The sequence below is a fragment of the Etheostoma spectabile genome, unplaced genomic scaffold (assembly GCF_008692095.1).
Source record: "Etheostoma spectabile isolate EspeVRDwgs_2016 unplaced genomic scaffold, UIUC_Espe_1.0 scaffold00008558, whole genome shotgun sequence".
In the NCBI taxonomy this organism is placed as follows: domain Eukaryota; kingdom Metazoa; phylum Chordata; class Actinopteri; order Perciformes; family Percidae; genus Etheostoma; species Etheostoma spectabile.
The window spans coordinates 37955-54096 of NW_022603604.1; the positions used below are offsets into that span (position 1 = coordinate 37955).

The window sequence follows — 16142 nt, forward strand, 5'->3', positions numbered from 1 at the left end:
TGCAGGGTCAAGACAGATTTTTGTTTTTCATACATTTCATTGCTTTGACTTGCACGGTATTCTGTTGTGTGGATGCACATGTTCTGGTGTGAAATTCAGTTTGATAAAAAGATAATTTTAGATGAATAGTTCTATGAGCTTCGTGACTGACGACTTGCTCTTGATGCTATTGCAGGAGGCGAGGCAGAAGATGGGTGAACTACAGCAAACTGTAAAGAAGATGCAAACTAACAGACTGTCACATGAAAAAGAAATCAGCAGCTTCCAGGAAAAAACAGCAGATCTAAGGTAAAGAAAAATAAATAAAGACTGAAGTAAACTGAACTTGTGTAGTCTGAATTTAAAGTAAAGTGTCCTTAAAAAGTAATAGAAGTAACTGTATGTGTTGGACCTACTTCTACCATGGTGTTATAGGTGTGTTAGTGCATGTACAGAGTTTACAGTATGGTGGACTATAGGTAGCACTTAGTAGTGTGGCATTTTCCAAAACAGCTTGGCTTAAATGGTTTTCCATGCAACAGAAACAAGAAAATATGGCACATTTGAGCCGTCAAAAATTGCCGGAAATGACGTTTAAATATTCCTTCTTAAAAAACACATATGGCTTAAATATGCTTGAATATTTATTTTTGTGCATTATGTCCCCAAGAGGGCAAGGCAATACAAAGGCAACATGAACAGTGTTCGACCTATCCCGTGGCCTTTTTCTTTGACTCACAAATGTATAAAGCAGCTACATATGTTCTATATAGGATTTTTACCCTATTATACGTTATCGACCGGAATTGATTGGTCAAACGGCAAGCAGTCACCCACAACTAGTCAAACAAAGCATCAAGCTTTCTTTGAGATTTTCACATGAACGGTAAAAGTTACTCAGGCTACCAAAGAATACCATAAATCCTCGGTTCAACAGGGCTTGCTGCAGGTGAATTGGTCACGCTATTAACGTCACCGCTACACAGTTTCTTAGTAAAACCAAAATGAATTAAACTGCCTTGTTTTCTTTTTGCCACGGCTATGTGATGCTAACAGCAGAACGGATTTCAAGGACTTTGCACGTCGATTAATGGCCTCCAACGTTCATATTTTTCCCACAAATCTTTGAGTTAACATACTGAACATGAGTTGAATTTGCAGCGCTGCCACACCTCGATGCTTATGACAAGAATAGCATGTATAGTTATCTTTAATGAAGTGACTTAGGTTTAAATTGCCGGCATGCATGAATGAATAGTTTTGCAATTTTACACATAATAATCCACAATGATCACATTACACAAAACGGAAATTAGTCTTATTAAGGGGAGCCGAGCTCCCCCATAGTTCACACACTGAACCTGAACATTTCTCTTAAAAGGTCTTCAATAAAATAATGTCCTATGTTGTTAAACTTCATTTAAAGATTCTTTCTATCTTTTTCTTCAGAGCAAATCACACCGCAGGGTTTGTAATTTGGTTAGAAACAACCAAGTTGGCATCTTTGTGTAAATTATCATTCTTCTTCACCTTCGGATGTTTGTTTTTATTTTGGTTTTGCGCCAGCCGCACAATAGAAACGCCATTAACATGCTTACACGTTGGCTTTGAATTCTCCGAATATATATTCGAATTTAAAATATTGGTTGATCGCTCTATGGCACATACATTGGCAACAAGTAGGAGGATTGGTATTTGCCCAAACTGCAGTGAAATACTGTTGCGCTCATGTGGTCAGCTAATATATAGCTTATGAAAGCAACTGTGAATTCTAGCTGTGTGGTTATGCACGAGGCAAAGACCAAATTAACAGTTCTATAAAAACTTGTGATAATAAAGGTTTTTCTGTTTTGTAGATCGGACACAGAGAGGAAGGACCCACTGCCAGTCAAGGTCAGTTAAACATCTGCCTTTAGCTGACAGCTATACGTGATCTGTATCATAACTGTTTAGCTATATTTCACTAATCAGTTTTAATCCTCTCGAAATTAGTACTTTTAAACATTTGAATCCCTTTGTTCAGTCTTTTATCTTATTTTTTCCTTCCGCCCAACAGGAAACGGTTGTTTTGGCAGGTGAGAGTGGAAGGGACGAGGTGGTGAGTCGGTTGCAGGCGGAGAGGATCCAGCTTCACGGAGACCTGCAGCGCTGCATGTATGAGATCCAACAACGAGACCAGTACCTCCAGCAACTCAACCTGAAGGTATGGAACCGCTGAGCTCGTGTGCGTCTCTAAAACAAAACACAGCTGAATGTGCAGCTAAAATGTCGGGGTTGTAGATACAAAGTGGAGGTTTGGGGAAGTAGTTCAATGTGGGCAGTATTATCTATCAATTTCCTATTTATGCAAAAAACATAATGTTGGAGATCCGATTGTATGATATATCCATCCATTGATTATTGTTTTATTACTACCAAAGATATTAGGGCTGCAACTAACAATTATTTTAATCGTTGATTAATCTGTTGATTATTTTCTGGATGAATGGATTAGTTGTTCGGTCTCTAAAATGTCAGAAAATGGTGACAAATGTTGATCAGCGTTTCCCAAAAATCCCATGATGACGTCCTCAAATGTCTTGTTTTGTCCACAACTCAAAGATATTCAGTTTACTGTCACAAAGGAGAGAAGAAACTAGAAGATATTCACATTTAACAAGCTGGAGTCAGTGATGTTTTGGTTTTTTTGTGTAAAAACTAGTCAAGAGATTTCAAAGCAAAACTCCCGCACACTGTCTAAGGTCGTCTGCTACAAAAAGATGGCTTCTCAAGATGTAAAACCAGTTGTCTGAAGATGGACCAGTACCAAAACATAGCCAAAAAAAACTTTATACTTTACTTTTTATACTTTAGACAGTGTGCAGGAGTTTTTCTTTGCAACTCTTGGCCTACTTGTCCCTCCTTCTCCTACGTAGTTGCGATTCATTTCATAGTTCACAGTAATCGATTCATCTTTGCAGCTCTAAGAGAAATAACCTCTGAAAGAAGAATGAAATTATTTCTTTGAAAACAAAGCAAAATCACTGTATGTTTAAATGTACAAAATGCCTCTCCTCTCCCCAGCTGCAGCAGGGACTGGAGGAGAAAGGTGCTGTCGCAGCTCAGATGAGGGCCGTTTCCCAAACCCTGAGGGACACCCAGAATCGCTGCCACTGGCTGGAAACCCAAGTCCAAGGCCAGTCTCAGGTAAATAATCCTAAACATGTACTGTATGTAGACAACCGTTCTCCTGTTGTCCACATTGTTCACATAAGGTGTTGTCATGCATCGCATATCCATTTTAAATACTTTCCCTCCATTTAGTTGTTTATCTCTCTTTACTGTCATACTATGAAATAAAGACAAACATGTAATGCTGTTTCCCCACCACCAGGGGTCAGTGTTTGCTGAGGTTGCACCTGGAGCCCCCCAGGAGAGGAGCATCAACTCCACGTCTGCTGGAACCACTGAAGCCAGTCAGCTCCAGGAAAGGTGAAGTGGCCCTATTTTAGTGATCTAAGCGCACGGCGTGAAGGTGCATTCAGGGCGTGTATGAGAGTGTGCTAGGCACATGGTCCTAAAGGGTTGTACTTAGTGTCTTCATTAATCAGAGGTGTGTTTTGGGCGTAATATGCAATCAACCAATCAGAGTGTCTTCTCCCTTTCCCTTTAAAAGCCAGTGCACGTTGTCAAACTATTTAACATTGTAATATTGTTATTCTGAATCTTCTGCATTTTTGTGTGCTGCTGTGCGTTCCTGTTTATGTAACAAGCATGGACCTTAGACCAGGTTTTTGTTGGTCAATGTCGCGATTACTTCCCACTGCCTCAAGATAGCAACACGCCCAGAATGCACCTGAACACACCTCCCTGTAAGACCAGCACGCCCAGAATGCACCTGAACACACCACCCTGTAAGACCAGCACGCCCAGAATGCACCTGAACACACCTCCCTGTAAGACCAGCACGCCCAGAATGCACCTGAACACACCTCCCTGTAAGACCAGCACGCCCAGAATGCACCTGAACACACCTCCCTGTACGACCAGCACACCCAGAATGCACCTGAACCACCTCCCTGTAGACCAGCACCCCAGAATGCACCTGAACACACCACCCTGTACGACACAGAATGCACACCCAGCAATGCACCTGAACAACCTCCCTGTAACCCAGCACCCTGAATGCACCTGAACACACCTCCCTGTAAGACCAGCACGCCCAGAATGCACCTGAACACACCTCCCTGTACGACCAGCACACCCAGAATGCACCTGAACACACCTCCCTGTAACCAGCACACCCAGCACCTGAACCCTCCCTGTAGACCAGCACACCTGCACCTGAACACACCTCCCTGTACGACCAGCACACCCAGAATGCACCTGAACACACCTCCCTGTAAGACCAGCACAGCCCAGAATGCACCTGAACACACCTCCCTGTACGACCAGCACACCCAGAATGCACCTGAACACACCTCCCTGTAAGACCAGCACACCCAGAATGCACCTGAACACACCTCCCTGTACGACCAGCACACCCAGAATGCACCTGAACACACCTCCCTGTACGACCAGCACACCCAGAATGCACCTGAACACACCTCCCTGTACGACCAGCACACCCAGAATGCACCTGAACACACCTCCCTGTAAGACCAGCACACCCAGAATGCACCTGAACACACCTCCCTGTACGACCAGCACACCCAGAATGCACCTGAACACACCTCCCTGTAAGACCAGCACACCCAGAATGCACCTGAACACACCTCCCTGTACGACCAGCACACCCAGAATGCACCTGAACACACCTCCCTGTAAGACCAGCACACCCAGAATGCACCTGAACACACCTCCCTGTAAGACCAGCACACACATGGGCGCAGGTGCATTTGCTATTTAAACGACGTGGGCGCAGGACAAGAAACTGACAACCCTGCTAGTCTTAAACTAACAAAGACACTTGGGTCGGGATTTGCGTCACGTGTAGTTTTTTTATGATATTCTATTACAGATGTTGATTTGTGTAATTAAGGTCATTGATATGAGGGCTGTCCTCAACTAAAGACAATCTTAGTCGACTAACACCCATATTTTGTCGACCGATTGATTGGTTTATTTAATCGACAGATCTGGGCTCTTTCAGTGGTTTTTAAGGCTAAATGCAGTCTGTTCACCATCTGTAAAACTGAGTTTCTTTACAAAGAGTCTGGCAAAAGCACCACTTTCAATCTTGTGTTTAGCAGATATTTGATATAGTGTGTGTGTGTGTGTGTGTGTGTGTGTGTGTGTGTGTGTGTGTGTGTGTGTGTGTGTGTGTGTGTGTGTGTGTGTGTGTGTGTGTGTGTGTAGGCTGCTTGAGTTGGAGCAGAGTCTGACAGACGAGAGAGCGAGGAGGGAGACGGCTGAGGAGGCTCTGCGTCTTGCTGAGGACAGAGCAAAGAGGTCTCTCTCTCTCTCTCTCACACACACACACACACACACACACACACACACACACACACACACACACACACACACACACATATACTGTATATATTTACCCGTCCAGAACTTTTTTAAATGCTTTTGTTTTTGCAGTGTTGAATCCAGTCTGTCCAGAAACAGCCAGAGGGACTTCAGCATCGAGATGGAAGCAGAAGACGAGTGGGACACTCTCAGTCTCAACCCCAACCAGCCGCTAATAGCACGAAAGGTACGCAGAAGACTACAAATGAATTTAGACTCCAGTCATCCAGAGAAGTAGCCTGACAAGCCAGACCCACCTCTAGATGTTGGGTCGCCCGCCCACATTTCATGATTGGCACAGTCTGATTGGCCTGACCACAATTTGTTTTTTCCAGCTCGCAAGCCAACAATTATATTTGCCGCTGCTAGGGTGCGTTCAGATTTCACGGCTACCAGAGAGGCATGTTCATAAATAAACCCTTGTTCCTGGGTTTAGACATTCAAATAAAACCTTAAAGTGTCAGGATCAGAATCAGCTTTATTTGCCAGGCAGGAGAACACATACAAGGAATTTTGCTTTGGATCGTTATTGCTCACAATGCGCTTACAAATACAAAACAAACAATACACACACTAATATATATATATACACACTGTACAAGTACAACAGTGTTGTCATATGACTGACGTGTTCCCCTGATTCGATTTGATTAGATTAGATAATACTTTATTCATCCCACAGCGGGGAAATTCCTTAGTTACAGTGGCATTCTCTACAATAAGAGCAAAAAAAACAACCAAACAAGTAAACGCAAGAAAAACAGGCAAACAGTAGACTATGAGCAGAAGGTAGGCTGAAGTAAAGTGGCGTCTAATAAAGGTTTTGTAAAGTAAAGTGCGGTTGCCATAGTACAAAAAACAATATTGCAGTGTAAGTAAGTGACATTAAGATTAAATTGAATATGTAATTAAAGTAATAAAGCAAAAGTAGGTAACCATAATATAAGTTATATTCACCTGTGACCATAAATAATATGGAAAATAATAAATAAATAATAGTAAAGATATACAGAGAGTTTATGGATTAAATGAAAAAACAGGAAGAGAACTCCAACTCTACAGTATTTAACCCTCGTGTTGTCTTCCCATTAACCATGAACACGTCCTTCAAGATCAAAATTGAGAATGAACATTTATTATTTTTTGTGCTTTTCCGATGTTTTTGTCGCTTTTTTCAGATTTATTTGTCACTTTTTCCAGCTATTAGTGCTTTTTTTGTTTTTTTAAAACCTAAGCTGGTTTAATAAAACAACATTATGAGGTGGTGCAGGTGTTGTGGAGTCTGACAGGTGGTGCAGGTGTTGTGGAGTCTGACAGGTGGTGCAGGTGTTGTGGAGTCTGACAGGTGGTGCAGGTGTTGTGGAGTCTGACAGGTGGTGCAGGTGTTGTGGAGTCTGACAGGTGGTGCAGGTGTTGTGGAGTCTGACAGGTGGTGCAGGTGTTGTGGAGTCTGACAGGTGGTGTGTGTGTGCCTCCAGGTGAAGGGCGGCGCGGTGGCGTGCCGACGCTGGCTCAGGGGGCGGAGCCTCTACTTCTCCCGGCTGTTGACGAGCCGTGCACGCTCTCGATACGTCTTCCTGGCCTACCTGCTCACAATACACATGCTCGTCCTCATGTGCCTCACCGGCGCCCTGTAGCCCGCTCACACCGGGGAACGGGTGTCACGTTGAAAGTGAAAGCTGAAGTAAGTGGTTTGGTTGTTTGTTTTTTTAATGCTAATTCAGCATTTTTATTTTCTCTCTGCATGTAAAAGTGAAACATTAAAAGTTGCCCACATCCAGCAGATGGAGAAGCTCTCCATGCTCCTGTCAGGTCCCACCTTTCCTTCCTAGGAAAGTAAAATATTAATATTTAATAATAACAGTCAGCAGCAGCACGGCGGTGAACAGCATGTTAAAAGATTTCAAATCAATTTTCAATTTTTATATATGTTGTTTTCAAGACTGAACCCAGTGAGGGGGTCTGACATTACAACTGATTGTTTCCTTTAAATGCCATGGAGGATGCTTCCCTCCTCCCTCGCTGCTGTTTTTTGGGGGGGGGGGGTACTTAATTATTTGGGCGTGTTACCTACAGTTTGCCTGTACAGCTGCAAAGATGAATTGATTTAGTTGTTAAATTAATTATTATTACCAACTATTTTGATGATCCATTAATCGGTTTGAGTCCTTTTTTTAATGAAAAAACTTCTCTGATGTCAGCGTGTTACATGTGAGTATCTTCTGGTTTCTTCTCTCCTCTGTGACAGTCACCTGAAGATCTTTGGGTTGTGGACAAAACAAGACATCTGAGGACATCTTGAGCTTTTTGGGGAACGCTGATCATCATCTTTTAACCCTTTTTGGACATTTTAGAGTCCAGACAACTAATCAAATAATGGAAAAAAATAATGGACAGTTTAATCAACCACCACAATGAGCTGGTTTAGTTTTTTCAGATGCAAATAATAAAGAAGACGAGGAAAGAAACGTACATTGTTGACACAAATCCTCAAGTTGATGGAGCTGAAGAAGGAAAGGACTTGAACTCCGATGCCTAAGAAGTTGCAGAAAGCCATATCCGTTCTTAACACTACTCACCACCTTGCCACCTTGTTCCCTTGTTCCCTTATCCTAGGCCTGCACGATTCAGGGAAAATGATGAATCACAATTTTTGCTTAGAATTGATATCACGATTCTCAGCCACGATTTCTTTGACCATGACAAAACCCAGCAAATTGCCAGTATCAAACACTGATTTTAGTTTGGCACCTATAGCACATTGAGCATCACCACAGGCCTCACTGAAGAGAAGGGAGAGCATCGCAGCGCTTTGAGACCTACACCGGTTACAAGTTACGCACCAGTGGTAAAGTTGATTAGAAAGAGGAATCAAAAATAATCTTTTGAAAATTGATCTTAATGCATTAAAACGCAATTTTCTAACGATTAATCGTGTGGGTTTAGCTGGGAAACATGCAACATCCCATCTGTCAGTTAACTGTCTGTCTGTCTGTCTGTCTGTCTGTCTCTGTCTGCCTGTCTGTCTGTCTCTGTCTGTCTGTCTGTCTGTCCTGTCTGTCTGTCTGTCTGTCTGTCTGTCTGTCTGTCTGTCTCTGTCTGTCTGTCTGTCTGTCTGTCTGTCTCTGTCTGTCTGTCTGTCTCTGTCTGTCTGTCTGCCTGTCTCTCTGTCTGTCTCTCTCTCTGTGTCTGTCTGCCTGTCTGTCTGTCTGTCTGTCTCTGTCTGTCTGTCTGCCTGTCTCTCTGTCTGTCTCTCTCTCTCTGTGTCTGTCTGTCTGCCTGTCTCTCTCTCTGTCTCTCTGTCTGTCTGTCTCTCTCTCTGTCTGTCTGTCTGCCTGTCTCTCTGTCTGTCTGCCTGTCTCTCTGTGTCTGTCTGTCTGTCTCTCTCTCTGTCTCTCTCTCTGTCTCTCTGTCTGTCTGCAGCGGCTGCTGCCTGCTTTCATACCTCGCACATCATCGTGATGCTGAGTTAAAAACTATGCACTGAAGCTCCAAAATGTGTTAATAATCATCTTATATAATATTACATAAGCTCAGGAGCACTACACCCCCATCCACCCTGCTCCTGCTTAACTGCAAAGCCAAAGGTGTCTGCGTCCTCACCTTGGCTGGTTGAATAAACGCTCTCATGGCCGTTAAAAATAATGGGAGACGACGGTTTCGAGATACATATCCGTACATTTTACTTTGGTGTCGTGGCGTGCCAAAATGTACTGCAAAAAAAAAAAGAAAAGCAGATGATATGAAAGTACATACTGTGTGTATTTAAGTTTTATATTATTTATGTGTGCATCTTTAGAAAGTATGCTGACTGTATGTATGTAAATATGACTTTCTATCCTCCCAGTTTGATGACTGTACATTTCTTCTCGATATGATCGATAAAAGACGGGGGGGGGGGGTCTTCACAAAAGGAGGTCAATTAACAAGCCAAAGAGAAATGGAAAACATGAACTCTAACGATTTTCAGACGAGATAAAACCCTAATAAACGGTGAAGGAGGTTTTCTGGCTCGTTAGCTGATCCGGTTTTGTAGAGACCCGTGGCTGCTGATGAGTCCCTATGATCTGTACATAGAGGTGTGATTGTTGGACTATGAACTGAATCTATTTATGAAAAAGGTTAACTACTGAAAAATGTTCAGATGGCATATTTTCTCCACTGCCTCTATTTTTAAGAGATGGTGACGCTGTTGGCCTTTTGATGACATCAGGCTCAACGTGGTGCAATACTGTGTCAGAGGTGACCTTTGTCAGATCAATTTAATAAAGCTTATTGAACTTTTCTTCTTCTCTTCACTATCTGATGCGTTTCTGTGGGTTAAATAGTGTGGAATAAATCACACCCGGCAAGTGTAATGGCGATATTTCCCTTTATAGATCATTATAAAACAGATTAACCAATTGTACTTTAAAGAAAAGTCTGCCTTAAAACACTTTTATGTTGTAAAACAACGTAATATTGACAGTGCAGCTTGCATTTTGTGTATTTATCATGCAGAGTTGTTCACATTTAAAGGGTAACTTAGTTCTGTTTTCCCACCTGGACCCTCTTCTTTATGTTTTTGTGTCTTAAGTGTAGGGTGACCAGGCGTCCCCGGTTTCGGTGACCTGTCCCCGACTGGAGCTGTCCCCGGATATGTTAACCCTCTCCTTGATTTCATGTTTATGGAAAAAGAGAACCAGGAAATAAGTCGAGGGGAAATGCAACGCTACCCTGGTGGAGATATGCTGGCTCTATACACGCTAAAAGTAGTGATTATTTACATGGAGTCTGGTGGAGATATGCTGCTCTATACACGCTAAAAGTAGTGATTATTTACATGGAGTCTGGTGGAGATATGCTGCTCTATACACGCTAAAAGTAGTGATTATTTACATGGGTCTGGTGGGTTTGGTGATGGAGATTTCGGAGCGGTTTCTGGTTAAATAACCATTATCTTACTACTATCTAGTTCTGTAAGGTTACATTGCAGCCCGGTTTATATCTGCCAGTCAAAGCGTTCTCGCTCAATTCTGGACCAGTTTCAAAGTCACTTAGACGCCAAAGCATGGTCTTAGTGTAAAGGAAAATGAAAAGCTTTGAATAAGAATTTACTGGTGGAAAGAAATATTACTTCTTAAGGTGTGTGCATGTGTGTGTGCGTGTGTGTCTCCCTCACAGTTATAGAAGAAGTAAACTAAAAGGAGTGTTTCAGACCCACATTGTGCGCCCCACACAGAGACCCATCTCTCCAGAGACTGCAGCCTGAGAACACAAGGCCAGCCTTCTTTGAAGTATCAACACACTGTCGGGGTTTAGAAATGCTCCACTTTGCTTCTGGATTTTCACAATATTGTGCGCTGAATACTAGAGTAGAAGAAGGGGAGTCCAGCTGGTGGTGAGGGGCACTGGATTTCTAAATGCTGTGTCTCGTTTACAGGCGTTTGAAGCCCATGAATGCTCCTTTTTTCTTTACTTTCTACTGGAGCAGTTTTCCTCAAAGGCATCGTTAGGTTTCACGTGATCACCGACTACAGACCATGTGTGGAAACTTAAAGAAGGGAAGTGCACAATAATTTCATTTACTTTCTTTTTGTGGGCAAGATCCTGACGAGATGAGTCAAAAAACACTATTTGCTATAATTTACCAGTATAGTATGTACGATCAAAAAAAGTCCTTAAAAGCCATTTCAGACTGTTTCAGACTCTAAAAATAATAATTTCTAATATATATACTTTATATATATTTTGTAAATATGTGTATATATGTACTGGTGTATATGTATGTGTATATACTGTATATGTGTGTGTGTGTGTGTATATATATATATATACACACATGGTATATATGTGTATGTATGTATATATATATGTATGTATGTGTATGTATGTATGTATATGTGTATGTGTGTATGTATGTATGTATGTATGTATGTATGTTTGTGTGTATGTATGTATGTTTGTGTGTATGTATGTATGTATGTGTGTATGTATGTATGTATGTATGTGTGTATGTATGTATGTATGTATGTATGTTTGTGCATGTATATACAGACATGTTGAGTTTGACATGGTTTTAACAAAAAAGTGAATGAACTATTATTATGTTCATGTAGCTTTCTCCCATATATTTTGGTCAGGATTAAACCCTAAAAAAGGTCAACATGAAGGTTTCTTAGCCAAAAAACGCACTGCCACGCAGCCGACTCACAACAACCTCTTAAATATTATATATATATATAAATATTAAAACTCTCTGCTTCAGCGGGGAGTTCTCTCTGAGATTCTGCACGTCAGTGTCGCGAAATTACAATATAAACGACAGTTTCCTGATATTTTTTTTTTTGGGGTGTGGTGCACAAGTAGTCGGGCCAAAATGTGCTGTGAACCTAAATTGAATATAATTTGAAATTTGAAAATTGAAACTCAGGCCGGATCAAAATGTGCAAAGGGGCCGGATTTGGCCCCCGGGCCTCGAGTTTGACGCATGCTTTACAGGATGCTTTCTTCATGATCTTCTGTTACGTCACTAATCTACATCTGCTTCACTCAGAAAGCTCTCAGCGCTCTAACCTCATATTATTATATATTACAGCTCTTATTATTATTAATATTGTTATTATTATTATTGTTCTCCTACTACATGTAATGTAATGTGCATGTGAAGCCTCTAGATGGCACAGGCTCCTCATTTAAGACCAGATCCACACAGACCAGAGGGGGAACCAGCCTTCATGTTGCAGATTGGGTATTAGTATCTTCTCAGATAATCAGGAATGGGAGGGGGGGGGGGGGGGGGGGGGGGGTTCATACCTATAGTTTTTGAGATTTCCACATTCTCCTTATTTAGGAGAGTTATTGCAGCTGCAGCTTGGTTTGGTGTTTATTGAATTGAAATTGATGGTCTTCAACCTCATGAATATTAATTAATACATTCCCCCGTTTCTGCTTTTATGATCAAATATTTTATGTGATGTCTTATTATGTTCTCTATAAAAGCCCCGTGGTCATTGATCAAAGAGGAATTAACATCTCTCCGTCTCCACGTTGATTTATCATTTATCAACAATCCCTTTCCTCTCGCTGATAGAGTAACGCTCAGTTTTTTACTCTGAAAATATACAAAGATTAGACTTATTAGACTTTATCCTTTTGTTTCTGATGCGGTTGAATCACCCTTTTTCAGATAGATATAGATATGGTGATAGATAGATATGTAGATAGATAGATATGTCGATAGATAGATAGAAATGTTGATAGATAGATAAATATGTCGATAGATAGATAGAAATGTTGATAGATAGATAGATATGTTAGATAGATAGAAATGTTGATAGATAGATATGTTAGATAGATAGATAGATATGTTAGATAGATAGATAGATATGTTAGATAGATAGATAGATAGATAGATAGATATGTAGATAGATATGTAGATAGATAGATAGATAGGTTAGATAGATAGGTTAGATAGATAGATAGATATGTTAGATAGATAGATAGATATAGATAGATAGATAGATAGATAGATAGATATGTTAGATAGATAGATAGATAGATAGATAGATAGATAGATAGATATGTTAGATAGATAGATAGATAGATAGATAGATAGATAGATATGTTAGATAGATAGATAGATAGATAGATAGATAGATAGATAGATAGATAGATAGATATGTTAGATAGATAGATATGTTAGATAGATAGATAGATAGATAGATATGTTAGATAGATAGATAGATAGATAGATAGATAGATAGATAGATAGATAGATAGATATGTTTATAGATAGCTGTGTTTCTAGATAGATATTTGTCATTGCACATGTTTACACAACGAAAGTTAAAGCAATCCAGTTTGTAGCATTAAAATACAGCATAAAATATAAAAACTGAATAAATGAATACTTAAATAACCTAAATATAACAATAGAAATAACGCCTGAAAAGACAATTTTACACTTCCCACTGACAGGAACTCATGGTTTGTGGAGGAAACAACCAAGACTGGGTGTAGTGAAGCAAGCCAACTCATTTCCTTCCTGCAGCCTTCATCTCTCTCGCTCTCTCTCTCTCTCGCTCTCTCTCTCTCTACCTCTCTCTCTCCTCTCTCTCTCTCTCTCTCTCTCTCTCTCTTTCTCTCTCTCTCTCTCTCTCCACCGGAGTGAAAACAATCCTCCAGTTGCAGGTGACCCACTTGCCTCCAGCGCCAGAGGAAGAGAACCAGAGGAGTAGGAGAAAAAGGGCGGTGAGGAGGTAGAGGTGAAAATGTGTGGGAGTCTGCTATGATTAATGTGCTTTCAGAGATGGAGAGAGAGGTAGAGAGAGGTAGCGAGAGAGAGAGAGAGAGAGAGAGAGGTGGACAGTAGCATGTGTGGTGGTGGAAGAGTAGGCTGCTGATGAAGGTGCGTTCGACAAATAAATTACCCCATATTTCTCACAACGCCTCAGCGTGAAACCTCGAGTTATGTAAACATGTCAGAAGAAATACTTCATACATCACTGAAGGAACTCTGGGCCTGGATCTGGATCAGAGCTTCTTCCCCGGAGCCCTTGAGCCTTTCTGCCCTCGCAGACTTCCCTGGATTGTGGTGGCACCTTGATTGTGGTTGCAGCTGCTGCTGCTGTGGTCCTGCTCTATGCCCTGCAATGTCCTGCAACGTCCTGCCCTCCAGTGTCCCGCACTCCAACGTCCTGCCCTCCAGTTGTCCCGTCCAACGTCCTGCCCTCCAATGTCCTGCCCTCCAGTGTCCCGCACTCCAACGTCCTGCCCTCCAGTGTCCTGTCCTCCCTCCGCACTCCAACGTCCTGCCCTCCAATGTCCTGCCATCAACGTCCTGCCCTCCAATGTCCTGCCCTCCAACGTCCTGCCCTCCAATGTCCTGCCCTCCAGTGTCCGTACTCCAACATCCTGCCCTCCAGTGTCCCGCACTCCAACGTCCTGCCCTCCAATGTCCTGCCCTCCAGTGTCCTGCCCTCCAGCGTCCTGCACTCCGGTGTCCTGCACTCCAGTGTCCTGCACTCCAACGTCCTGCCCTCCAGTGTCCCGCACTCCAACGTCCTGCCCTCCAACGTCCTGCCCTCCAGTGTCCTGCCCTCCAGTGTCCCGCACTCCAACTTCCTGCCCTCCAATGTCCTGCCCTCCAGTGTCCTGCCCTCCAGTGTCCCGCACTCCAACGTCCTACCCTCCAATGTCCTGCCCTCCAGTGTCCTGCACTCCGGTGTCCTGCACTCCAGTGTCCTGCACTCCAGCGTCCTGCACTCCAGTGTCCTGCACTCCAGTGTCCTGCACTCCGGTGTCCTGCCCTCCAGTGTCCTGCCCTCCAGTGTCCCGCACTCCAACGTCCTGCCCTCCAGTGTCCTGCCCTCCAGCGTCCTGCACTCCGGTGTCCTGCACTCCAGCGTCCTGCACTCCAGTGTCCTGCCCTCTAGTGTCCTGCCCTCCAGTGTCCCGCACTCCAACGTCCTGCCCTCCCTTGTCCTGCCCTCCAGTGTCCTGCCCTCCAGTGTCCTGCACTCCAGCGTCCTGCACTCCAGTGTCCTGCCCTCCAGTGTCGTGCACTCCAGTGTCCTGCCCTCCAGTGTCCTGCCCTCCAGCGTCCTAAACTCCAGCCGCCTTTTTCGTCTTTTTGTAGCCTCTTTGTCACGTTTTGCTGCCTTTTCATCACCTTTTTGTCGCCTTTTCGGATGTCTGTCCCCATCCTCTGTCACGGCGCTCTAATCTGCGGCTTACCCTGCAGAGATCTGAGGACCAGGTAACCATAGTCCTCAGATCTCTGCAGGGTAAATCCAGACAGCTAGCTAGACTATCTGTCCAATCTGAGGACTATGGTTTACCTGGTCCTCAGGTCTCTGCAGGGTAAATCCAGACAGCTAGCTAGACTATCTGTCCAATCTGAGGACTATGGTTTACCTGGTCCTCAGGTCTCTGCAGGGTAAATCCAGATAGCCAGCTAGACTATCTGTCCAATCTGAGGACTATGGTTACCTGGTCCTCAGATCTCTACAGGGTAAATCCAGACAGCTAGCTAGACTATCTGTCCAATCTGAGGACTATGGTTACCTGGTCCTCAGATCTCTACAGGGTAAATCCAGACCGCTAGCTAGACTATCTGTCCAATCTGAGGACTATGGTTACCTGGTCCTCAGGTCTCTACAGGGTAAATCCAGACAGCTAGCTAGACTATCTGTCCAATCTGAGTCTCTGTTGACGACTAAAACTACTTTTGAACTTCATGTTCCACCAAAACAACTTCCTTCCTGAGACTATTTTGCTGTGTGAACCAGCCGGACCCTCCTCCGCGGCACTGTGGAGGAAGGTCTGGCCAAGCGAGACTACTAGAAACTATGAGTTGTAATTGCTGCTTGAACAAACAACTTTTTGGGGCCTTTTTTCTCATCAGATTGAACTGAATTGACTTATTGACAATCCGACGGCATGCTGGGAGAGAAGGCGTTGGTCTCATCGAGTCAGACACAAAAAAATCCCCCAAGAATCCTTCTGGCTGCTCATCAGGAAGTCGATGATTCCTATCTCTCCAGTGAAGCAGGCTGGACTCCTTTCAGATAAATCAGCAGGGTTGTGCTCATCAGTCGTCCCACTTTGATCTTCCCGAGGATCAGCTGTGACCACCTATTCGGGGGGGGGGGGGGGGGCAAAGCCTTGGACACAGCTTACTGTGATGC

The 16142-nt window shown here is 43.2% G+C and overlaps 1 protein-coding gene across 4 annotated transcripts in view; it reads left to right on the top strand.

Moving 5' to 3' along the window:
* LOC116678892 (golgin subfamily B member 1) overlaps positions 1–9757 on the top strand; it is a gene marked incomplete at its 5' end in the record, with an annotated part of 46575 nt that extends 36818 nt beyond the window's left edge. For 3 of the 4 annotated variants that reach the window (XM_032508634.1, XM_032508635.1, XM_032508636.1), the window contains 8 exon segments: positions 176–288; positions 1836–1872; positions 2036–2182; positions 3043–3165; positions 3353–3450; positions 5317–5409; positions 5545–5659; positions 6951–7344. In XM_032508634.1, the coding sequence (XP_032364525.1) occupies positions 176–288; positions 1836–1872; positions 2036–2182; positions 3043–3165; positions 3353–3450; positions 5317–5409; positions 5545–5659; positions 6951–7109 (885 nt within the window). 4 annotated transcript variants of the gene reach the window in all.
* Positions 9758–16142: the final 6385 nt, after the last annotated feature.